The sequence below is a fragment of the Panthera uncia genome, assembly GCF_023721935.1.
Source record: "Panthera uncia isolate 11264 chromosome C1 unlocalized genomic scaffold, Puncia_PCG_1.0 HiC_scaffold_3, whole genome shotgun sequence".
Classification (NCBI taxonomy): domain Eukaryota; kingdom Metazoa; phylum Chordata; class Mammalia; order Carnivora; family Felidae; genus Panthera; species Panthera uncia.
This window is the reverse complement of record NW_026057584.1, coordinates 108,162,745-108,188,191: the sequence shown is the minus strand read 5'-3', so window position 1 is coordinate 108,188,191 and position 25,447 is coordinate 108,162,745. Positions and strand designations below refer to the sequence as shown.

The 25,447-nt window shown below is 46.1% G+C and overlaps 1 protein-coding gene across 1 annotated transcript in view; it reads left to right on the top strand.

Moving 5' to 3' along the window:
- Positions 1 to 2,748: 2,748 nt before the first annotated feature.
- ERCC3 (ERCC excision repair 3, TFIIH core complex helicase subunit) overlaps positions 2,749 to 25,447 on the top strand; it is a 37,678-nt gene continuing 14,979 nt past the window's right edge. The window contains exons 1-12 of the mRNA XM_049615773.1: positions 2,749 to 2,863; positions 3,227 to 3,432; positions 4,086 to 4,322; positions 6,160 to 6,209; positions 6,643 to 6,778; positions 7,181 to 7,345; positions 7,829 to 8,033; positions 10,157 to 10,471; positions 15,642 to 15,826; positions 19,151 to 19,353; positions 20,043 to 20,139; positions 21,244 to 21,361. Coding sequence (XP_049471730.1) covers positions 2,836 to 2,863; positions 3,227 to 3,432; positions 4,086 to 4,322; positions 6,160 to 6,209; positions 6,643 to 6,778; positions 7,181 to 7,345; positions 7,829 to 8,033; positions 10,157 to 10,471; positions 15,642 to 15,826; positions 19,151 to 19,353; positions 20,043 to 20,139; positions 21,244 to 21,361 — 1,945 coding nt within the window. The 5' untranslated portion in view covers positions 2,749 to 2,835. The remainder of the gene's footprint in view (positions 2,864 to 3,226; positions 3,433 to 4,085; positions 4,323 to 6,159; positions 6,210 to 6,642; positions 6,779 to 7,180; positions 7,346 to 7,828; positions 8,034 to 10,156; positions 10,472 to 15,641; positions 15,827 to 19,150; positions 19,354 to 20,042; positions 20,140 to 21,243; positions 21,362 to 25,447) is intronic.

The following is a 25,447-nucleotide window of genomic DNA, read 5'->3' as shown; positions in this document are numbered from 1 at the left end:
CACCTCCTTCAGTAAAATTAAGCAGGTTTGGCAGTAAGAGCTTTTAAAAAGTCCATATGTTTAACCCAATATTTCTATTTCTCTGAATTTGACTTAGGAAAACAGTCCCAGATAGAGTTAAAGATTTATATCTGATGATGTTCATTACAGGACTATTTATATAATAGGATAAATTGTAACTACTCTAATGCTCCCAAATTAGGGTTTCGTTAAAGAAATCATGATAAAGTGATAACATGAAAAATTAAATAGTCATTAAACATTCATTCTAACAAAGGGTGAAAAGGCTTAGTTTTTAGGAGGATATACAATCATATGTCCATGTAACATCTTCATAGTATAAAAACACCTACTCATAGAAAAAAAATGCCTGGAAGAAAATAAACCAAAATGTAAATAGCTACGAGTGGCATTGTATATGATTTAAATAGCTTTCACTATGCTTTTCCTTTTTTTCAAGATTTTTACATGGCATGTAGTACTGTAATCAGATGAAAACTAGAGAAGCAGAAAATCCAGTGTAGGGTGTGGTTCCTCCACTTCTTGAGTGAAACTCTTTTAGAGCAGGGACCAAAAAAATCTTCAATTTACTGAAAGCCATTTAGCTGAGAACTGATCTCTCCATTACAAATCCGGTGGCTGAATCTCAGTCTTCAATTTGCTCAGCTGATTGGCAGCGTCTAACACAGCTGATCACTTGCTCCACCTTGAAATGCCATGAAATGAAAGCAGGACTTCCAGGACTCCCCATTTCCCTACTTCTCTGAGCGCTCCTTGATTGGCATTGCCCTGGTTCTCTACCTTCCAGCCTCTTCGCTGTGAAATGTTCCTAGAGCTTTTCTTTACCTACATTCATTCCCTAGGCAGCCACAATCAGTTCTATAGCTTCAGTACCGTATGCTGGCAATTCCCCAACTTCTGTTTCTAGGTCCCTGAACTTCAGGCTTACATCCAACTGCCTTCAATTGTCTATTAGAACACTGCCATAGACTGAATTGTGTTCTCCTTAAAATCTGTATGTCGCAGCCCTAACTGCTAATGTGAACTGTATTCAGAGAACCTGTAGGGAAGTGATAAAATTAAATGAAGTCATACACGTGGGGCTCTAATCTAGAAAAGCTGTTGTTCTTATGTGAAGAGGAAGAGGCATCAGAGTTTTTGCCCTTCCCTCAACCCCACGGTGAGGTCACAGTGAGAAAGGAGGAAGGTGGTAATCTGCAAGCCAGGAAGAGAGCAGAACTATGATCTTGGACTGCCAACCTCCAGAATTGTGAGAAAATAAATTTCTGTTGTTTAAGTCACACAGCCCGGGGTATTTTATTATGGCACTCAAACAGACACATTCAATATGTCCAAACCCCTCCCCTCCCTTCAAACCTGTACCTTCTTTCTTCTGAGAGAGCGGGGGTGGGGGAGTGGGGTGGAGAGAGGAGCAAAGGGAAACAGAGAATCTGTCCACCCCCCCCCCCCTTTCAAACCTGTACCTTCTTTCTTCTGAGAGCGGGGGTGGGGGAGTGGGGTGGAGAGAGGAGCAAAGGGAAACAGAGAATCCTAAGTAGGCTTCATGCTCAGCGCAGAGCCCCACGGGGCTTGATCCCATGACCCTGGGACCATGACCTGAGCCGAAATCAAAAGTCACTCAACAGACTGAGCCATCCAGCCACTCCAAACCTGTACCTTCTTTAAGGTTCCTCAATTTTGAAGTTGCTGCAGCCAAAAATCTTGGAGTTATCCTTTACTCCTCTGTCACTTTCAATACCCAGTCTGTCAGCAAATCCTGCTCTATCTTCAAAATACATTCAGACTGGAACAACTGTTTCTCATCTTTATCCCCACCACCCTAGTAAAGCCAGCAATTTCTCAACTGGAGTGCTGCAGTCATTGCCCTTGACCTCGTAAAGGCTATCTTCAACACAGCAGCTAGTGTAGACTGACTTTTTAATATTAAATCAGATTGTCTTTTCTCTGCTCAAAACTCTCCAGTAGTTTCCTATTTTGTAATAAAATCTGTAAGTTTTTGCAATGGCCTATAAGGCTCTATATCAGTGGTTCTCATCTTGTGGATGACAAGACTGCTGTGCCCCTAGAGTTTTACCATTCAATAGGTCTGGGGTGGGGCCGGATACTTTGCATCTGTGCCTTTCTCATCAGTTTGAACCAATTTTCGTCTGACGGCGATGCAGCCAGGGGACCCCACTTTGAGAACCACTACCTACATGTACAGTAGTGGGTCCTCTCTCCTTCTTCCAGCCACACTACTCCCCTCTCGTCTTCCTGTTAGACGCCAAACTTGTGTGGCCGAGTCCTAGGCTCGGACTGCTCCTCTCTTGGAGGACAGCGTCTGGCTTTTCCAGATCTTTTGCTCAAGTAATGACACTTCAGAGGGGCATTGGCGGGGGGGGGGGGGGTGTCTCTCTGTTTGGAATGGCGCTGTTACTCTAGGCCCTGTTTTATTTCTTCTTAGAGTACAGAACGCCGTGTGCGTTTACTGCCCACATCCCTGTCAGAATTTAGGACCTTTACTTTGTTCACTATCCTACCCCAAGACTAAAACAGTGGCTGGACGCTTTATGCGCCTGGACGCATAAACATGCTCAATAAATATTTCATTGACTGACTACAGGAAAGAACGGCTGGGGAAAAAGGGCCTGCAACACGGGAACACAACAGACGCCCCTTAGTCCGCCGGCTAGCTCGCCCACCCAACGACCCGGCGCCCAGAGGCGGGACTTCCTGTGCGTTTGCCGGAAGAGCGTCCGGTGTGAACCGGAAGCCCCGTTGGGAGCAGCCGTCGCGGAGACCCGGCGGCACAGGCCGTGTGGTGCTGTTGCTGCCATGGGCAAAAGAGACCGGGGAGACCGCGGTGAGACGTGGCGCGGGCGCTCTGGGGCCTGCCTGCGTTCGCCTTCCCCGTCGTCCTGTGTCGTAGCCGCTCCGGGCTTCTCAGCGGCTGCCGGCCCCGCAGTGTCTCGCGGCCTGTTCATGCTGTCGCGACAAGCTGCTGGGCAGGGGGCGATCCCTGACCTTTGGGCCGCCTTGCGTCGTGGGCCGGGTGGGAAGCGTTGGAGGGAGAGGACGCCAGCGGCACGCAGGTGGCTCTTGGCTAGGGGTGCATGGCGTTGGTGAATGAAGTACGGCTGCTGCCAGGTTCCCTCGAAATGTCGCTCAGCAGTGCGGAGGGAACCTTAGGCTCCTGCTGCGCTCACTTCTGTGTCCGTATCTGCAGATAAGAAGAAGTCCAAGAAGCGGCACTACGAGGATGAAGAAGAAGATGACGACGACGTCCCCGGGAACGACTCTCAGGAGGCGGTCCCCTCGGCGGCTGGGAAGCAGGTGGATGAGTCCGGCACCAAAGTTGATGAATATGGAGCCAAGGACTACAGGCTGCAGATGCCGCTGAAGGACGACCACACCTCGAGGCCCCTCTGGGTGGTAAGCATACCCTCCGCCAGGGCAGAGCCAAGCTGGTTCGGTTTTTGGACCCCAAATGGAAATGCAGGGTACTCCCCTCCAGAGCTGGCTGGGAGACGGCTTTCACACATGCTGTTTGAGCAGCCTGAGAAGGAGCAGGTACCCAGGGCACACTAGCCTTTGTTTCTAGCCCCTCCTTCTCCCCTTCCCTTCAGTTCTACCACATGCGTGGAAATATTTTTTATTTACTGAGCAAATGCCGTTTATTGTGTAACATTTTAACTACCCATCTACAAAAAGTAATGGAAGCTATATATTTGCTAGGCCACTCTGTTGCTCAGCTCGAAGTAGGTAATAGTCTACGTTCGTTTGAAACCTAACCTAAAGGTACCTTGAAGATAGCCAATAAGGTGGGCTTTCCCTGTGAAGAAGAGTGGAAACCGACTTCGGAAACCTGCTCTTCTAATCTCTCCATTCCTTGGATTTGATTAAAGTAACAGGCCCACAGTTGGCTGAAGGAGGGCTTACAAAAATATCCGTGGTGTTAAAGATCCCTTTTTGGGCAGCTTATCTTTTCTGGGTAATGGTGTGGGAAAGAGTCTAATAGTCTCTACACTTCATTTGTTTTTTCTTGTTTTTTGTTTTGTCTGTCATGTCCATTTGGTGTTTCTTAGGCTCCTGATGGCCACATCTTCTTAGAAGCCTTCTCTCCGGTTTACAAATATGCTCAAGACTTCCTGGTGGCTATTGCAGAGCCAGTGTGCCGACCAACCCACGTGCATGAGTACAAACTAACTGCCTACTCCCTGTATGCAGCTGTCAGTGTTGGGCTACAAACTAGTGACATCACTGAATACCTCAGGAAGCTCAGCAAGACGGGAGTCCCTGATGGAATTATTCAGTTTATTAAGGCAAGTGGGGAGCTAAGGCCAGCTCTTTTGCCTTCCTTGTGAATGTGTTAATAGTGGACAGGTGCTACCCATTGTCAACCTGTGGCCATCATGAAGATGCCATTCAGATCTCGTGTGGAGAGACATAACTGATTCCCGCAGCTGCTTCTCCTCTGGATCTCTTCTTGCTGAGGCCACACTTCTCATGAGCGCTCTGATACAATGAACACTAACACATTGGGGATACTAATTCAGGCCCATTCTGGCCAGGGTTATTTGGGAATGCAGCCAGAAGTGAATGGTGTTTTGGACTGAATTGTGTCCCCTCCAAAATTCATATGAGGCTGTAACCCCTAATGTGATTATATTTGTAATGAGGAAGTAATTAAGATTAAATGGGGTCATAAGAGTGGGGCCCAGATCCAATAGGATTAGCATCCTTTTAAGAATAGTCATCCAGAAAGCTCAGGTACTCTCTTTGCACGTGCACAAGGAAGAGGTCATATGGGCACATAGTGAAAAGGTAGTCAGGAAGAGAGCCTTAACTAAAAACTAATCACTGGCACCTTGATGGAGGACTTCTAGAAATGTTTCTGTTGTTAAATCACCCAGTCTGTGGTGTTTTGAACAGCAGCTGAGCAGACTAATATAAGTGGTAAACTCTGTCTAAGGCTGAATTCCTGCACGGGACCAATAGTCAACACTTTCCATTAGGGAAAATCAAAAAGAACTTGCAAGTGTTGAAGTGGATAGGGTTCCATATGAAGAGCATTGGACATGCTTGGGTTTGTCCTGAGAGACAGGTCAGTGCCATTCAGAATAGATGACAGTGGCTTTTGTCACCTTCAGCTGATCTAAGGGAGTTGGGTTCAGACCCCCAGATCTGGTGAGTGCCACAGACCATCAGTACAGTGATGCATCCGATCTCAGGGAAGCTGACAGGAGCCCTGGTAGGAGTTCTGTCTTCTTGTGATATGGAAAGGTGCCCAGGGAGAAGGGCCTCACCTTGCTGGAATGAACCCTGCATTAGCACGCTGGCTGTGCTCAGTCTTGGCCTGGAGCTGCCTGCAGGAATGTAGGTGTTGGTATAATGCAGCAGGGGATCCAGAAGGGCAGCAGCAGGGGCTGGTCACAGCCTGAGAGCTGAGCGGCAGATCTCCATGGCCACCACACAACCTCTGCTGCTTTCTGTCCTGAAGATTGTTGGGAACCTAGAAGATTTCAGCCCTAGTCTCTTCTGTCAAGAAGCTTCCATTCTGTTTTTTTAATTGTTATTTTTAAGTAGGCTTCATGCCCAGCGCAGAGCCCAGTGTGAGACTTGAACTCATGACCGTGAGATCAAGACCTGAGCTAAGATCGAGAGTCGGACGCTTAACTGAATGAGCCACCCAGGCACTCCAAAGCTTACATTCTAGTTGGGAGAAATAGGAACATTGGTGAGGAGGCCAGGGGGTTTTGCATTTAATTTACACAGCAATTACTAAATACATGCTCTGTGCCAGTTTTGTGCTGGGACCTGTAATAATGCTGGTGTGGCTGGATGAACCATTGGATTAGGTTGGGGCCTGTGGGAATGGAGAAGAAAAGGGAAGGGAAAATAAAAGAAAGATTTTATGTAGCATTTTATAAATTAAGGGATGTGCATCAGAAAGAGCCAGGCAAAAGCAAGGTTTTACTTTCAAGAGTAGAGTTTAATAAGAAAAAGCTCGCCTTTGGCAGACCTGACTTCTTTAGGATTGCACATTGGGTAAACTGAAGTCTTCACTTGGTAGGTAGTAAGACATGCCCACTAATGAATGTGTCCTGAGTGAGCTGAGTAGTGCTAATTGTGCCTGTTGGATGTTGTCACTCTTTGCAGCTATGTACTGTCAGCTACGGAAAAGTCAAGCTGGTCCTGAAGCACAACAGGTAAGGGATCCTGTGACAAGCCCCCCAAGGCACTTGTGCCCTGTGCAGAGCAGGTGGCAAGGGGCTGATGTCTGTGGGCTGTCTGTCTGCACCAGCACCTGCTCCCCTGAGTAAGGGGATAGAAGGGATGAGCGAAGGGAAGTGACCAAAACTGGGAATTCATTTACTGGCCACCGTGTTCCCCGCTCCCGAGCAGTGACGCTGAGGCTCCGGCCACTCCTTATTTGACCTCAAAGCCAGATTCTGTCCACAGCCTCATTTGTTATATCTTGGCCAGTAGCTCGCAGCTCAGATCTGGCCAAGGGTATGGGAGACTAAGAGATTGAGAGAAGCACAGAGCCACGATTTCCAGCCCATCTGATCAAATGAGCCACAGAACCTTCTGGAAATGGTGTACTGCTCAGTAGTCACCTCCTTCCCTCCCCTCTTTTAGGTACTTCGTTGAAAGCTCCCACCCTGATGTCATCCAGCATCTTCTCCAGGATCCGGTGATCCGGGAGTGCCGCCTGCGGAACTCTGACGGGGAGGCCACGGAGCTCATCACAGAGACGTTCACGAGCAAGTCGGCTGTACGTGGGCTTCTGGGTCACCCTTGGTAGTGGGAGCATTGGGACATTCAGTTCAGCATTTGCATCTTGGGACCCTGCTGTCTTACTATTTTTTTTTTAATGTTTATTTATTTTTGACAGAAAGAGAGACAGAGCATGAGTGGGGGAGGGGCAGAGAGAGGGAGACACAGAATCCGAAGCAGGCTCCAGGCTCTGAGCTGTCAGCACAGGGCCCGATGCGGGGCTCGAACTCACAGACCATGAGATCATGACCTGAGCCGAAGTCGGATGCTCAACGAACTGAGCCACCCAGGCACCCCTCCTGTCTTCTTACAGCTGCAGTTGCTTGTTCAACTTTGGCTCTTGCTTGGTGGCATGAAGTTTCATTGTTGCACAGAGGTTCAGATCCTGCCTTTTTTACAGATCGCCAAGACTGCTGAGGGCAGTGGTGGACCTTCCACTTCCCGGGTGACAGACCCACAGGGAAAATCTGATATCCCCACAGACCTGTTTGACTTCTACGAACAAATGGACAAGGATGAGGAAGAAGAAGAAGAGACCCAGACAGTATCTTTTGAAGTCAAGCAGGTTAGTGAATGTACCCCTCTCCAAGCGGCCCAGCCCTGCATGGACTCTGCAGTCTGTGTGAGAGGAAGGGATCCCCGTGTCTTCCTGAAATTGCTTTCTCCTTTATGGTGTCTGTGAGCTGTGGCATCATTCCTCCTGAAGGGGTTAGATCTGAGTGTCCTGTGACTCTGGCTGCTGGGTCAGTTTTCACAAGTTCCTGGGAGATGTGGGAAGTGTCTGAGGGGCATTTTGGTGGTTTTGGTGGCATTTTGGTGACTGGATTTAATTTTGTCTGTGTCCTTAACTTGAGTTGCTTTTCTGTGCTTTAACCCAGCTGTTATCAAGCAGATATCTACTTGATATCAAGCAGATCAAGATCTGAAATTGTAAAAGCCTACATAAAATGCTGTCTTCTTGACCATTAACCCCCTTGGATTATGCATAGTTTATGAGCATGCTTTGGATTTAACAAGATTATAAATGTCTTCCATGCTCACTCCCCAGGAAATGATTGAAGAGCTCCAGAAACGTTGTATCCACCTGGAGTACCCCCTGTTGGCAGAGTATGACTTCCGGAATGATTCTGTTAACCCTGATATCAACATTGACCTGAAACCCACAGCCGTCCTTAGACCTTATCAGGAAAAGAGCTTGCGGAAGATGTTTGGGAATGGACGTGCCCGCTCAGGGGTCATCGTTCTTCCTTGTGGTAAGTGACACCTGAAAGAAGAAGGTGGCCAGACTCTTCTGTCATGGTCTGCCAGCTTTCTCTTGCTCTCCTTTGTGTGCCCTTCTCTAAATCATACCTGGCCAGGGAGCAGCTGAGGTCAGATGACGCCCTGATCTGTGACCTAACAGATATTTGAGTGCCTGCTGTGTGCAGGGCTTTGACCTCAGCAGTGGGGATACAGTGGTGGATAGAACAACACTTCCGACCTCGGGGAGCTCATTTTGGTTGTAGAGAGACAGATGGTAAACACATCAACTAAGCAATGTGTAAGATCTTGGGCAGTGACAGTGATGTGGGGCAGGTGCTGTCTTTTTTTTTTCATTTTATTTTTTATTTTTAAAAATTTACATCCAAATTAGTTAGCATATAGTGCAACAATGATTTCAGGAGTAGATTCCTTAGTGCCCTTTCCCCATTTAGCCCATCCCCCCTCCCATAACCCCTCCGGTAACCCTCAGTTTGTTCTCCATATTTATGAGTCTCTTCTGTTTTTATGTTATTTTTGTTTCCCTTTCCTTATGTTCATCTGTTTTGTCTCTTAATGTCCTCATATGAGTGAAGTCATATGATTTTTGTCTTTCTCTTAACTATTTTCGCTTAGCATAATACCCTCCAGTTTCATCCACGTAGTTGCAAATGGCAAGATTTCATTGTTTTTGATTGCCGAGTAATACTCCATTGTATATATACACCACATTTTCTTTATCCATTCATCCATCGATGGACATTTGGGCTCTTTCCATACTTTGGCTATTGTTGAAAGTGCTGCTATAAACGTGGGGGTGCATGTGTCCCTTTGAAACAGCACACTTGTATCCCATGGATAAATGCCTAGTAGTGCAATTGCTGGGTCATAGGGTAGTTCTATTTTTAGTTTTTTGAGGAACCTCCATACTGTTTTCCAGAGTGGCTGCACCAGCTTGCACTTGCAGGGGCAGGTGATATCTTATACACTGGAGTTAGGGTCTCATCCTTTGCAATCAGCTTGTAAGTGTGTGTATTTGGAGACTTCATAGCAGAGAAGCTTTGCTCGTTCCTGGATGGCTTATTACAGTGTGCACATCCAAGAAAGGAGAGTATAGCCTCCTTGGCACCTGTCTGATATCATTTGTCCTAAGTCATGTCAGGTCCTGGCTGAGGTTCTTGGCCAGAGGTCACAGCACATTCACCTGGGGGCCCTACCTCAGACTTGAGGAGGTTAGAATCTCCAGGGGAGAGGCCTGTGCCTCCACATTTTTTTTTTTTTTTTTTTAATTTCCCTGGGTGATTTTGATACACATGCCTGGTGAAGGAGGAAATGCTGTTTAAAGGAATAGCTTGATTTTTATCTTGATCTTCAAATGGTGGAAGATAGTAAACTTGGAAACCCTGGAATTTCGCCTCTGTCTTTGCCAGTAGTGTACACATCTCCTGTATGCCTGAATTCTCAGCCCAGCACGTTGTGCAGTCTAAGAGCTGCCTTGTACTGGGCCCTTGGTGTGGTCTGTGTGCCGGGCACACTTTTCCTCCGAGGCACCACCTTCCCGTGGCAGGGGCCATGTGTACCTCCGCTTTCGTTTCCTCATGTTCACAATTTCAGCAATAAGAGGGTCTCTTATCTCTGGTGAGTTTTGAGATTTCAACATTAGAACAAAATTCATGGAAAATGCCACAGGAGGGCCTGGTGCCTGTCTCTCTTAATTGTCACATTTGTGCGTGAGCTGGACGTGTCTCCTTTCTATAGAGAAGAAAAGAGACCTTGGAACAAGAAGTGCCTCATGGTATCGGCTCTGAGGGTTATTGCAAGTAATTCACCCAGATTTGTGTGTGGATTCTGTCTGTGTCCTTCAAAAAATTTTTTTTAAATGTTTACTTTTGAGAGAGAGAGAGAGACCAGCATGAGCAGGGGAGGGGCAGAGAGAGAGGGAGGCACAGAATCCGAAGCAGGCTCCAGGCTCTGAGCTGTCAGCACAGAGCCCGATGCAGGGCTCAAACTCACGAATCGTGAGATCATGACCTGAGCCAAAGTTGGATGCTTAATCGACTGAGCCATTCAGGCACCCCTGTCTTTGTCTTTCATTGCATCCTGGCCTTGGGTGGCATTGCCCTTTGGTTTCGCATAGGTGCCGGCAAGTCCCTGGTTGGTGTGACAGCTGCCTGCACCGTGAGAAAGCGCTGTCTGGTACTGGGCAACTCAGCTGTGTCTGTGGAGCAGTGGAAAGCCCAGTTCAAGATGTGGTCCACCATTGACGACAGCCAGATCTGCCGCTTCACCTCCGATGCCAAGGACAAGCCCATCGGCTGCTCCATTGCCATTAGCACCTACTCCATGCTGGGCCACACCACCAAAAGGTCCTGGGAGGCTGAGCGAGTCATGGAGTGGCTCAAAACTCAGGAGTGGGGCCTCATGATCCTGGATGAAGTACATACCATACCAGGTAAGCAGGCTGAGAGCCGAGCTACCTGCTCATTGCAGAGACAAAAATTGATTTCTGTTCGTTGGGTGGAGGGAAGACTGCTGTGTAGCTCATCTGTCTTGCTAGAAAGGTCTGCTGGGTAAAGTTTTAAAGTAAGTCCGAAGCATGTGGGGGGTGGGCATGAGGGTGGGTGGCAGACAGCTTCGTGAATCACAGGCCCACAGTAGTCATTCAGAAAATGGCTTTTCCCTTCTTCCTCAATCTTACTGTTGTAGTTCAGTTTACCCTTAACCGGTTGGCTTATGGTGCTGTGAAAACTGGACCAGCAGCACTGAAGTCCTTGCCATAATGGTGTTTGTTTTATTTGAAGGCTGAATTGAAGTATTGATCCTTGATACGTTACAGAAGTCCAACTTCTCCAAGTGTTGCAGGCAGTCATTTTTTTAAAAAAGAAATAGCTATATTGATACAATTTCCACCAGTAAAAACTACCTATTATAAATGTACAATTCAAGATTTTTCACAGGTTTATGGAGTTGTGCAGCCGTGCCTGTGATCCAGGTTTAGAACCTCACCCTCATACTCATTTACAGTCAGTGTTTTCAGCTCCAGCCCCAGAGAACCATGGAAGTGCTTCCTGTCTCTATAGTTGACCTGCCTTTTCGGGAAATACCATAATGTGAATCATATGATATATAATTCATATATGTTTTAAGGAATATATGTTATATATAATAGTAAATATTTCATATATTTTCCAGACTCATATAATATATATTTTCTTAGATGTGGCTGTTTTTACTTTGCATGATGGTTGACCCATATAACATTGTATTGGTAGTATCTGCCCTTTTATTGCCACATAGTATTCTAGTACTCATTGATAAAACAAATGAAGGGGAAGCTCTGCTAAGTTAAATGTAAATTAGGGATTTCTCTGCATGAAATGAAATCAGAGGCATTTTCACGTAGTGTTCAAAATACTGCCTAAGTGGCCCTAGCATCATTCTTTTCAGTTAATGAGAACCCCTCCAGCCCTCCTGCATGTCTGAGGGTACCTATTGATGTTCACAGCAAGCCACGTAGGGATTGGGGGTCATTCAGGTTGAAGGAACAGGGCAGCATTAGTCCCAAGGTGGGAGAGTACTTGACACGGTCCGACAGCACCAAGATGACTATGCGGCAGGAGGGACATAGAGGAGAGCAGTCAAAGCCAAGGTTAGAGAGGGCCAGGCAGGATAGAGTGTGGGCCAAATCCTATACGTAGGTCACTGTAGGGTGTTGGGCTTGTACTATATGAGTGGGTGGGAAGCCATTTGAGGGATTTGAGCAAAGGGTGACATGATCTGATTGTCATGTACTATGAAAGTACCACCCTGGCTGCTGTGCTGAGAATAAACGGAAGGAGGCAAGGGTGGAAGCAGCTGGACAGGCCCAACCAAGAGGCTTGAACAGTAAGAATAAAGGTAATCTACTTCTGGATGTGTTGTGAGGGCAGAGTTGACAGGCTGGCCATGAGACCTGAAAGAAAGAGAAATCAAGGATGACCATATGGGTTTTGGCTTGAGCAACTGGAAGGAAAGCTACAGAACTGGGGAAAGCTGTAGAAGGAACAGGTTTGCAGAGTGCAGGGGTTCGGCTTTAGGCACGTTCATTTGATTGCCAGTTAGACATTCTGGCGGTGGCAGAGATGTTAGAAAATCGGCAAAAGACAAGAGTAGACATTTCACCAAAGAGAATATACAGATGCCTAGGAGCCTTTGAAAAGATATTCCGCATCATTAGCCCTGAGGGAAGTGCATATTACTACCATGCGATGAGATGCTGCCACACACCCATCACAGTGGCCACAATGGAAAATACTGACAATAACTGACGAGAGTACAGAGCAGCTGGCATGCACCGCCAGAGGAATCACAAAATGTACAGTCACTGTGGAAAGTTGGGCAGTTTCTTAGAAAATTGCCATGTGACTCATCAGGCCCACCCCTGGGCATCTGTCCTAGAGAATGAAAACTCAGGTTTACACAAAAACCTGTACATGAATGTTCGTAGGGGCTTTAGTCAGAGTCTCCAAAACCTGGAAACAACCAAAATGCCCAACAGCACGTGACTGGATAGACAAATGGGAAGGTCCCTCCCCTGGAACTCTATTCAGCCACAAAACAACACACTGTTGCTACATGCAACAACTTGGAGAAATCTCAGAGGTACTTGCTGAGCGAAATCAGCCCATCTTGGAAGGTTATATGGTGTATAGTGCCTTTGAAAAGACAAAACTAGTGATGGAGAACAGATCAGTGGGTGCCAGGGTGTGGCTGTAAAGGGAGAACAGGAGGGCATGTTTTGGGGGTAATGGGTTTGTCTGTATCCTGATTGTGGTGGTGGTTACACAGATCTTCACATGTGTTAAAATTTATAGAACCAATCCCATCCACCCCCAGCAAAAGGTCACTTTTTACTGTGTGCTAATTTAAAAACTAAACTCCAAAAAAAAAAATTTAAGGAGCAGGAGGTTACTGGCTCTGATTGGATTGGAAATCGATGACCTAGAGAATCACATCCTACAAATGAGTTTGGAAGTGCTGTGCAGTGGTTCTTTTGGAGTCTGTGTTTGAAACTTGGGAAACCTGCGTATGTACTTAGTTTATGTTGATGTTCGTTTTTAGCCTAGGTCCCAGGTTTCAGAGGGCGGCAGCCAGGCTTGAGATTGGTTGTCTGGTGATGAGGATACAGGGTGTACCCCACAAAATTTCATGCTTGCCATCTGTGTGTTTTCTCTTCCTGATTCACTGGGTCAGTTTGTCTCTGGCTGGGTAGGAGAGTAAAACCAAACAGCTCTAAATAGAATTCTGAGTTCAGTCGTGTTCTTGTGAGCTTCTTGGCTTGGCCATGCTCACTGGGCCAGAGAGCCAATGTTAAATTAGGGAATCCTAACAAATCACAGCAAGATTCTTGATTGTTAAACAAGTATACCACGTTGGATGAGGTAGAATGATAAATCTTTGAGATTTATCTCAAGAGGTAAAGATGGCTGTTTTCTTTTAGACATCATCCAAAAAGAGTCCTATTATGTCACTCACTGTATTGATAAAATATCGGTAACTGCACACTTGCATGTATTAAGTGTTTACTGCACTGTGCCACTTTCATTATTTTAGGAAGTATTTCTTAAGAACCCACTATGTATCAAGCACTGTGCTTGGACTAGGGACGAAGTGGGAGACAACTGACACCTGTGACATGTACAGCAAAACAAATCACACCCACAGAATATGTATTGTGATTCTATTAATACAAAGTTTGGATGACAAGTGAGATGGTGATTCCTTTGAGGGGGGAGTGTTGGTATTGACAGGCAGGGTCAGAGGAGAGGCTTCTAGGTGCTAGGAACACTTGTCTTGACCTGGGTGATTTCACAGGGACATAGCTGTGTAAAAACTTAACCATCTGTACACTGTGTCATATGTGGGTTCCTCCTCCTGACAGCCCTATGGCTGTTGGAGAATGTGGTAGTGGGACGTGGCTGGTCTGTAGGGCAGATGCCACAGCGGGGGCTTCTTTCTGGCTGCAGAGTATCCAGGCAGGGAGCAGACTCATGCTTCCCTTGGGTTGATAGCATCTCTGGGCTGTCCCCGGCGCTGCCTCCCTGGCACCCGCATGAGGTTGCTGTCTCCATTGCCTTGGCTGCCATGCCCTTCTGACACGAGGAGCCTGGTCTGCGGTCCTTGGCTCCCCTTTTTTTGGAGTGGCACAGTCCTTGGAGATAACTATGCTGCTGGTCTTTGTCTTCAAGTGTATGTGCAAACCACCTTAGGCTTGGAAGACCTGGACACTTACTGGGGGCCCAGACAGTCCTCTGCTATCTCACTGTTCTTATGTTTTTGGTTTGTGTTCTGGTGCAGTCTGACCCTTCCTTCCTCAGATTGTTAACCTCTGTTTCTGCAGTATCACTAACCTCACTTTTAATTGTATTGTAAGATAAACGAAACACAAACATTTTAACCTTTTTTTGGAATATTAGTATTTTTTAAAAATTTTTAATGTTTTATGACTTATTTTTGAGAGAGAGAGAGACAAATTAATTGCAAGCAGAGGAGGGTCAGAGAGAGAGGGAGACACAGAATCTGAAGCAAGCTCCAGGCTCTGAGCTGTCAGCACAGAGCCTGACCTTGGGGCTTGAACTCAGGAACCATGAGATCATGACCTTAGCCAAAGTCAGATGCTTAACTGACTGAGCCACCCAGGCACCCCCGGAGTATTAGTATTTTTAAAGGATGAGCCCATCAAAACCCATTAATTGGTTCTTTTTGAAATTAGTATCTTAATCCCATTTATGTGTTTATTTAATTTGATAAACCAGAATTAGAACATTCCAAACAGAGACAGGAGGTTGCTGGTGGACCAGATGAATCTAATTGGAAAGCTCAGAGAAGGGAGTTTCCTAAGGAGAAGGGAGTTGCCTGGGGTTTCATGTCTCCCTGTTGTCTCCTGCTTTCTGGGAAGATGGTAGGAAGTCCAGCAGACCCGGCTCCTTTTGTTTCTCTGATCCCATGGTCACCCAGCCATCTTCCTGGTATCCTGGGTACAAATTTTAGGATGAATACATTCCTTGCATCATTTGGAGCTCACTGGTGTTTTAAGTGTTACATCGTGTTTCAGATCGCCATTTGCACTCCTGTTGGTAGCTTAGCTGTTACAAGGAGGATCCTGGGGCTCACTGATTTGGAGCTTCCCTAAAGCCATTTCTCCCTTTTGTTCTCTTTTTCTTCCTTCTTTTGGACAGGTCTGAAAGTGATGATTAAGTGTTCTTGCCTAGTCATTCTGGTCTAGAGTCAGGTTCCTATGATTCAGAAACCCGGGGTTAGCCCACTTAGTGTCACAGGCCCGTGTAAAGTCGCAAGGCTGTGTGTGGTACTTGAGCATTTAAAAAAGCGACAGTGTTGAGGCACCTGGGTGGCTCAGTCGGTTAAGCCTCTGGCTGTTGATTTTGGCCCAAGTCATGATCTCATGATTTGTGAGATGGAGCCCCACATTGGACTTTGTGCTGACAGTGCAGAGCCTGCTTGGGTTTCTCTCTCTCCGTCTCTCTCTACTTCTCCTCTGCTTGTGCTCTTTTTCAAAGTAAATAAGTAAACATTTAAAAAAATGTTAAAAAAAGTGACTGTGAATGCATTGATTGTTTCCCTAGCCAGGATGTTCCGACGGGTGCTTACCATCGTGCAGGCCCACTGCAAGCTGGGTTTGACCGCCACCCTCGTCCGGGAAGATGACAAAATTGTCGACTTAAATTTTCTGATTGGCCCCAAGCTCTACGAAGCCAATTGGATGGAGCTGCAGAACAATGGCTACATCGCCAAAGTCCAGTGTGCCGAGGTAGCTTTCCCCTTCCTGGTATGGTCTCGAGAGAGGGATTCCACCCATGGTTAAGGAGAAATGGTTCAGGTCCCCTCCCCATGGGCAGATACACAGTCAGGACTTGAGCAGAAGTGTTGCCACTTTGTACTGTTCCCTCAGTTCCCCTGTGAGGTGGGCAGTGTTCTACCCACTCCAAAGACTTGTGAAACAAAACCCCTTTCCAGGGGCACACAGTCAGTAAGTGCTCAAGTCGGGATGGTAATCCAGGCTAGTTTGACCTCCAAATCCACTCCTCCTTTTCCCTGGGAGTGAGCATCTCTGGATGGTCCTGCCCACCCTCACCTTTGAGGAGTTCCTGGGTGCTCCTGTGTGGGCCACCATCCAGGCCACCCCAGGGTCAAAGCCTCTTGGTTTTGGTGTCCCCAGAAGGCACCTGTGGCCTACATCATTTCTAAACACATTGGGAAACACATTGTCCCAGTCTTGTTCCACAGTGAATACCTGCACAGGTAAATGTTGAAAATACGCATTCAAAGGTAAGTCTTCTCAGAAGGAACAATTGCAAACATCCTTCCTGGCAACTTGAAATGACTGTCACTCACTGGCTAGGATCAGGTGGCCTCTGTCCCACAAGGGCAGAAGGGGGCCTCTTGGGTAACGGTGAGTGTGAGGAACCTGTGCAGGTAGACTTACTCTGCTGAAAACTTCCTTACCCTGTAGTTGCCTCTTCATAATCAACACGCATCCTACGAAACAGAGCATTGCCGGAATCTCTGAGGGCCTATTCCTCTCCAGTTGTGTCTCCCCTCTTCCAACAGGGGATTCACTGTCCCACGACAGAACTTGTCATCTTCTCCCTTTATTATTTAACCTCTTGTGTATATTTCCATCACCTACTTTGTTTAGCGTTGCCTTCAAAAAAAGTCTTCCTGTATATGAAAATAGAACCTAGTTTTGTGTGTTCTCGTATGACTTCTGTCCCTTGCTTGGTACTTTTATCCCTTGCGTAATGTATTACTTTTTTGATGATGCAGGTAGCTGTGCTCTGCAGTATTCCATTGTACAAATATACCACAACAGGATATATGATGAAATACTACACAGCACTAAAAATAATGTTGACAGACACTTGGGTTGCTAAGTTTGTCTTTGTAACAGCTTTATTGAGGTGTTAAGTTGATGTTTCATAACATCCACCTGTTGTAAGTAAGTAAATTCTGTGATTTTAGTCAGTGTAAAGAATTATGTAGCTGTCCTCACCCTCCAGTTTTGAATTGCATTTCCCACCACCCCGTCACCACCCCAGAAATTTCCCTCATGCCCATTTGCCATGAATCCCTGCTTCTGCTCCCAGCCCTAGGAAGCCACTGATTTATTCTTCATAAATTTGGAGCTTAGTGTTTTGTTTTTGTTTCTGTTTTTTTTGCTGTTGTGATAGTGTTGCCGCAAATATTTTTATACCTGTTTTCTGGAGCCTTGGGTCATTTTTTTCTAAAGCAGTGTTGTTTGTACTGTGGACTGTGGTCCCATAGTAGGCGGTGACATTACTTTATTGGGTCATTATCAGGAAAGAATAGAATCTACCAAAATGCATAAGTACATTAAGGGTAGATGTTGTTTTTTGTTTTTGTTCTTGAGTATATGTTGTTTAATACAACTGTGTTCATGCATATGAATGTTTAGTTTGTGGCCTAAAATGATTCAACTCTGAAGGCCACTGCTCTGGCAGATACACCCAGAGGTAGCATATCTAGGTCAAAGGCTGTGTGGCTGTTCTCTTCACTAGTTGTGTCCTAGAAAACACTGTTTTCCAAAGTATTGGACCGGCTGACACTCTTATCACGGGTGAGTGAGATTACTCCACATCTTCTGAGTGATGTGGAGTACATCATACTGAGTACATAATACTGAGTTTTATTTTCTTTTAATTGTTTGCTGACATACTAAGTATGAAAATGGTATTCCTTATGATCTTAATTTGTATTTTCCTGTTTACTAATGACCTTGAGTATTGCTTCCTATGTCTGTGGACCATTCATGTTCTGTGAAATGCACGATTTTAAAGATTTTACTGTGGAAAAAGAATTGCTTTGGCTATAAAGAACTAGAAATCCTAACGGAGTCATAACAGGACACAGCCCAGGGGGAACCAGAAAACAGTGGCAGCAAAACCTAAGAATTCGAGTTCAGGCCAGTGGTAGGCATGGAGCGACAGCAGCTGAGTCCACAGTGGTTGCAGCATGAAGAAATGGTCTGTGGTGATCACACAGAAGTGGCACTGGTCACACCCCAGAATTCAGAGCCTGTCAGGATAGGCTTTGTGGCCTGTTCAGTGCAAAGTTTCCAGAGGGTCATTTTTGTGTGTTCACAGCCTTGAGACCTTTAAAACCCATGGCACTTGAGTATATTTGTCTGAGTTTCCTTAAGCTTGCCAGCAGCCCATGCACAAGGGCCCAGCACAGAGGAGGCCCCAAAGAGTGTTCCTGTCATTCTTATTTGAAGGATCAAATTGTCTCAGATGTGACCAGTGGGACCCCTTCAGTCTGGCTCCTGTATGTATTTGACATGTCCCCATTCTTTGAGCACTTTCTTGCTTTCTGGCACAGCAAGGTATTTTAGGTTTATCTGGTACTTTCCCTACCTATTCTGGCCCTGGAAATCAGCCATTTCTCCAAGGTGCCCTTTTAGCAAAGAGTGGAATTTACAAACCAAGATCTAGGTGCTAGGTGTGTTCATTACTCCTAGGATGTCATTGCTAGGCTAATTCAACAGACAGAGCTAGGAGGTATGTGTGCGCTTCTCCATAGCAGTGCTGTGTGTAGACTTGTGTGTGGAGGTGTGGTCTAAACGGGAGGGATTACTTGGACCACTGGTTGAGAATCTGGTTTCCTTTACTTACTTGGAGCTGGTGTGAAAGTAATTCCCCAGATATCGATGCATTTAAAAATCTATGTGTTTGGGGTGCCTCGGTGGCTCAGTCGGTTGAACATCTGACCAGCTCAGGTCATGATCTCGAGGTTCGTGAGTTCAAGCCTCACATTGGACTTGCTGCTGTCAGTGCACAGCCTGCTTCAGATCCTCTGTCCCTCTCTCTCTCTGCCCCTGCCCTGCTGTGCTCTCTTGAAAATAAATAAAACATTAATAATAATAGTAATAATAATAATTATTATTATATCTGTGTGTTAAGAGATAAATATGAGAGTGTCCTGGTTCAACATTAGGTACTTGATTTTGTTTTGATTTGTTTTAAAGCTAGTTCTGCTAAATTAATGGTCTTTAAAAGTTTCCAGTTGTGTGATGTTTAAATTTGCAAACTGACCCTTGATTCTTACTGTGTCGCAGGTTTGGTGCCCGATGTCTCCTGAGTTTTACCGGGAGTATGTGGCAATCAAAACCAAGAAACGAATCTTGCTGTATACCATGAACCCCAACAAATTCAGATCTTGCCAGTTTCTGATCAAGTTTCATGAAAGGAGGAATGACAAGATTATTGTCTTTGCCGACAATGTGTTTGCCCTGAAAGAATATGCCATTAGGCTGAACAAGTAAGAAGTGAAGAGTTGGAGTTGCCCCAAGGCAGCTTAATCTTCCCCCAAACACGAGTACAGAAGGTGCCTGGTTTTCCTTCTTTGCCTCTCAAAGTTCTCTTAGGGTCTGAAGGTCTGGTTCTGCAGCAGCCTGGTCACCCTCAGCCCAGGGGTCAGGGGCCAGAGTCATGCTGCTTTGGTGGGGCTCCATCTATGAGCTGGGCTCCGAAGGTGGGCACAAGTTGGTATCTGGAATGGCAGGCCGAGTGAGCACTCTGGTGGAGCTGAGTTCAGACTGTACAGGGGCCAGGAAGGCAAGGCTGGCTGGGCCAGCATCCCAGCCAGCCCTGCATCTAGACAGAGCTTCTCAGGAAACACCAGCGGCATCCTCAGTGGCCCCTAGTCCCACCTGGATGCTGTGTTAGCACTGCTCGTGTAGACACTAAGCTTAGATTGAGGGACGTGGATTCAGGAAAAAGCACAGTCCAGAAACAAGGAAAAATGTGAAGGAGGAAATCCTGAAGAGAGTGGTGACCAGAACCTTGGCTGAGGGTCTATAGCCCCTCATTTTTATGGGCCTCCCTCTGATATTCTTGCATGGTGGAGGGCTTCCCGGGAGGGAGCAACCTTGCAAGAATTCCTTTTCCCACTGATGTTAATTGGGGGGTGATTCTGTGGTCCTCCTAACACACCTCATTCTTCTTTAGACCCTATATCTATGGTCCTACATCCCAGGGAGAGAGGATGCAGATTCTCCAGAATTTCAAGCACAACCCCAAAATCAACACCATCTTCATATCCAAGGTCTGTGTGCCCTGCAGGGTGGTGGTGAGGCCTCAGCACCCCCAGGGCTAGAGGGGACACTGGGTGATTGCGAGGGCCATGAATTCATGTTTGTTGAAGGGACGTCATGTGTCACTTCTCATTCCCATGTTTCCAGTGTCTGGTGACAGGAATGCTTTCTGATGGGTAGCAGAAGGAGCAGTTGTGGGGTTGAATGTGTTGTGGACAATTTATAAAGTCTCTTTGCTTGACTGAGGTTTTCCCCACTTCTTTTGGGGATATAGGAATTTTAAATTGTATTTTCTCTATCCCAGGGGAAAATTTTCATTACCTATTCTGGCAGAAGTGGACATTTAGATGAGGTTCTCTTTGTGGAGTTTTTGCTTCCTGTGGGCTGTGGGCAACCTTCATCCTGGCTGTTCTTGTGCCGTGGTGTGGTGGGCGGTGGATGTAGGCACGGTGCGAATGCACAAAGGCCCAGCTCGGTGATACTGTTAGAAGCTGTGGCCCAACAGTGTAGAGCAGGCATTCAGATTAGAACAGGCCCAAAGCTCAAAATAAATGCGGTTTGCCAATGAAGTTGATCACAGCTGGGTTAGTAAGTACCACACTTAGATGTGTGCTGGGAACCTCCATGGTTGGAACCCTCAAGCCAAGGCCGCTACCCAGACCAGATCCAGCCTGGTGTGGGCAGTGGACCCTGACAGGTCCTGTGTCCCACATGTGCTGATGGTTTCATTGGCCTCCAGTCACGAGTGTAGATGGTTTTGTGCAGACGTGTTTCTGTAGCAAAAAAGAAGAGTAATCCTTTACAAAGAATCTCTGTCGATAGGCCCTCTTGTCTCTGGTCCCTAGCAGCCTGGCCTGGGAGCATAAATGAGATGGCCGGTGGGGACTGGGAGTCCTGACCCGCTTCTTTAGGACAGCTCTCAGGAGAGTTCACAGAAGGTCCTAGAGGCCTGCCTGCATCCACAGGACCCCGGTACAGAGGGAAGAGGATGGGTTTGTCTCTCTCAATTATCTTTAGAGCTTATTTAAATTCCAGGCCAATTGATTGTTTTCTTTTTGTCCCAGATAAAAAAAAAAAAAAAATTTGTCACACTCAACGCTGTTTCATTTCTGTAGGTGGGTGACACATCGTTTGATCTGCCAGAAGCAAATGTTCTCATTCAGATCTCATCTCATGGTGGCTCCCGGCGGCAGGAGGCCCAGAGGCTGGGGCGAGTGCTCCGAGCCAAAAAAGGTAAAGGCGGCCTTACGCCTTCTGCTCCAGCAAGTCTTTCCTTTTGAGCCACTTGGACTCGGAAGAGGGTAGGGCTGCGCTGCCTGCGTGCCCGTGGTGGTGAGCAGGCACCCCGGGACCCCGGCTAAGTAGATGCCGCAGGGAGGGGTCCCAAAGCAACGACCAAGATCAGCGTGGCTTGTGTTCTTTCTCTGGCCTCGGAGTTCCTACGTGGGCGTTCTCCGTGGCAGCTGCCTGCTCCGCGTTGGGTGTCCTCTAAGCCGAGCTGTCGCATTGGTAGGCCATCGGGGGCCAGGGAAGCAGTGTGAATGTGCAGTGCTGTGGACATAAAAGGCAGGAAGCAGAGCTGGGCCGCCAGTGCCGTGTGGGAGCTAGAACTGAACCCTGGGCCTTGAGTCAGGAGTTGGGGAGGGCTTTGGAAAGAGCAGCTCGGGCAGCCACACGGGGATACTTCACGCGCACCCTGTGAAGAGTCCTGCCTTGGGCGGCAGCTCGCAGCAGGGGTGTCGTGCTTAGTGAATGAGGGTGCAAGGCCGGAGTCTCTGCTTGTTACCTGTGGTGAGAGGGCCCTGACCCTAACGGTGGGTGTGGCAGGGACTGACACTTAGAATGGCTGCGTCTCTCCTCCTGGGACCAGGCATGCCCTAAGACCAGGATACAGGCCCTGTCCTCAGGGAATTTGCTTTCCTTAGGGGCAGCTGGACTGCTAGGGTGACTGGAAACAAGGGTAGAGGCATATGTTGGAATCGTACTGTTGTAGAATGTGTTTAAGAGGCGGCTGATTGTATTTAAACTGGAGACAGGGCATGTTAGTAGAAATAGCATGAACTTGAGCACCAGACCACCCTGGTGACCTTGGGCAGGTAGTTTGCCGGTCTGAGCCTTGCTTTCCCATCCAGAGTGGGAGTGACAGTCCTCTTGAAGGACTCTTGAAGGACTCTTGTGAGGAGGGAGCCATATATAATAGAACAGTGTAAAAGGCTGCTGGAGAAACGATAGCTTTTATAAATTGACAGGAATATCATCTGGCTAGTATATGTGAATGTATCTCATTAACTTAATGCCTTACCCATTACCTCCCCCCAAAAGAAACAAATCTAATTTTAAAGCCCCTTTGAATTTGAGTAGAATTTGTTTTTTTAAAAATACTATTTGATGCAACGTATTTGGCTGCTACCTTTGCATCTGTGAGCTCTTGTAAGACTAAGAAACAATTGAATTCAGAGGCAGTACACAGATATTGAACCTGCTGACATTTGGACTGTGAAGCAAAATGTGCAGATTTTCCAGAAGGATCAGGTTTTACAGGCTTCAGTATTTTCTGTCCTAGTTTCTGTGATCATTCTTCTGCTCTAGGTTTTGTTTCTGACCTGGGATTTTGTTTTTTTGGGTTTTTTTTTCTTTTTTTTTTTCAAGCAACTTTATTGAGACAGAATTCACAAACCATATAGTCGGTCCACTGGAAGTGTATAGTTCATTAATTTGTTGTTTCTTAATGTTTATTCTTGAGAGAGAGATACAGAGAGTGAATGAGAGCAGGGAAGGGGTAGAGAGAGAAGGGGACAGAGGATCCGAAGTGGGCTCTGAGCTAACAGCAGAGAGTCCAACGTGGGACTCGAACTCACAAACTGTGAGGTCATGACCTGAGCTGAAGTCAGACACTTTGACTGAGCCACCCAGGTGCCCCAGTTCATTGGTTCTTTTTTTTTTTAAAACGTTTATTTTTGAGGAGGAGACAGGGTGTGAGTGGGCAAGGGGCAGAGAGAGAGGGAGACACAGAATCTGAAGCAGGTTCCAGGTTCCGAGCTGTCAGCACAGAGCCTGACACAGGGCTTGAGCCCATGAACCTTGAGATCACGACCTGAGCTGAAGTTGTACGCTTAACCAACTGAGCCACCCAGGCGCCCCCATTGGTTCTTAATATAATTGCAAAGTGTATAACCATCACCACAGTCTGTGTTTAGAATATTCTCATCTCTCCAGGAAAGAAACCCTTTCCCATTGGCAGTAACTCTTCCTTTCTTCTTGCCTCCCAGCCTCACCTGCAGGCAATCATGACTATTTTTACCTTGATAATTGTGCTCATTCTAGACATTTCATATGTATGGAATCATGCAGTCTGGGTCTTCTGTGACTGCCTTTTTCACTAGCATGATGTTTTCACAAGAATCATCTTTATTGTAGTATGTATCAGTATTTCCTTCCTTTTTAATGCTGAATAATATTCCATTGTGTGTCTTATTTATTCGTTCTTCTATTGACAAACACTTGGGTTGTTTCCACTTTTGGCTCTTAGGAATACTGCTGCTATGAAAGTCATGTGCAAATTTGTGTGGGTGTATGTTTTCAGGTCTGTTGGGTATAACTAGGAGTAGATTGTTGAGTCATGTGGTAACTCTGTTGAACATCTTAATAAACTACCAGACTATCCTCCAGAACGGCTGCACCATTTGATACTCTTAGCAGCAATGTGTGAGGAATCCAGTTTCTCTACATCCTTGACAATAGCTGTAATAACCTTTCTTTAAAACTTTTTTTTATTTAAATGTTTGTTTATTTTTGAGAGAGAGAGGGAGAGAGAGAGCATGTGCAAGTTGGGGAGGGGCAGAGAGAGGGAGACAGAATCCCAAGCAGGCCCCAGGCTCCAAGCTGTCAGCACAGAGCCCACCGTGGGGCTCGAACTCATGAACCATGAGATCATGACCTGAGCCACGTCAGACGCTTAAACCTTCTGAGCCACACAGGCACCCTGATCTTTTTTGATTCTAGCCATCCTAGGGAGTGGCAGGTGGTACCTCATTGTGGTTGTGGTTTGCATTTTCCTGATGACTAATATGTTCAATGCTTTTCATGGGCTCATTGGTCATTTGTATATTTTCTTTGGAGAAAGGTCTGTTCAGGGGCACGTGGGTGGCTTAGTTAAGCCTCCGACTCTTAATTTCATCTCAGGTAATGATCTTGTGGTTCATGGGTTCAAGCCCCACATTGGGCTTTCTGCTATCAGTGCAGAGTCTGCTTAGGATTCTCTCTCCCTCTCTCTCTGCCCCTCCCCTGCTTGAACTCTTTCTCTCTCTCTCTCTCTCAAAATAAATAAATAAACAAACAATTAAAATTTCTTTAAAAAGAAATGGCAGTTCAGATCCTTTGCTCTTCTTATAATTGGGTCATTTGTCTTTTCATTATTGGCTTGTAATAGTTCTTTATATAGTCCAGATATAAATTCCTTATCAGATACATGCTCTGTAAATATTTTCTCCCATTCTGTGGGTTGTTTTTTCACTTTCTTAATGGTGTTCTTTAACCAAACATTTTTAATTTTGATGAAGTAAGTGCCCACATAGAGTCCAGGCCATTAGCCCCTTGACTGCAAAGCTCTCCCACTGCATTGTTGTTGACCCTTGAACTGTAGTTTGAGCTGTGGGGGTTTTTTTGGATAACTCCAGTACTGGGAGTGTACTTTTGTTCACGATTTTCTTAATAATGTGTTCTTTTTCTGGTTTACTTTATACTAAAAATAGTATGTAATATGTATAACATGCAAAATACGTATTCATCAAGTATTCCATATTACTGGTAAGCCTTCTGGTCAGCAGTAGGCTATTAGTAGTTAAGTTTTGGGGGAATTAGATGTTATGTGGGTTTTCAGCTCTGCAGGGTTAGGGGTTCAGCGCCCTAACTCTCACATTGTGCGGGGTCAGCATACTTTTGAGCCCTGGAGCCTTGCTTCCAGGCATCGTAACAGCTAATGTTGTCCTTTTTCCTTCCCTCTCTCTTTTTATATATGTTACATATGTGCGCGCGCGCGCGTGTGTGTGTGTGTGTGTGTGTGTGTGTATGAAATAATAATATATGTAAATAGTATTAATTATAAAAAATATATTTTATTTATGTTTATATATTACATATATAATATTAATTATTATATGTATATATTTTATTAATTACATCCAAGTTAGCTAGCATATAGTGCAACAATGATTTCAGGAGTAGATTCCAGTGATTCATCCCCTATGTATAACCCCAGTGCTCATCCCAACAAGTGTCCTCCTTAATGCCCCTTGTCCATTTAGCCCATCGCCCCTCCCA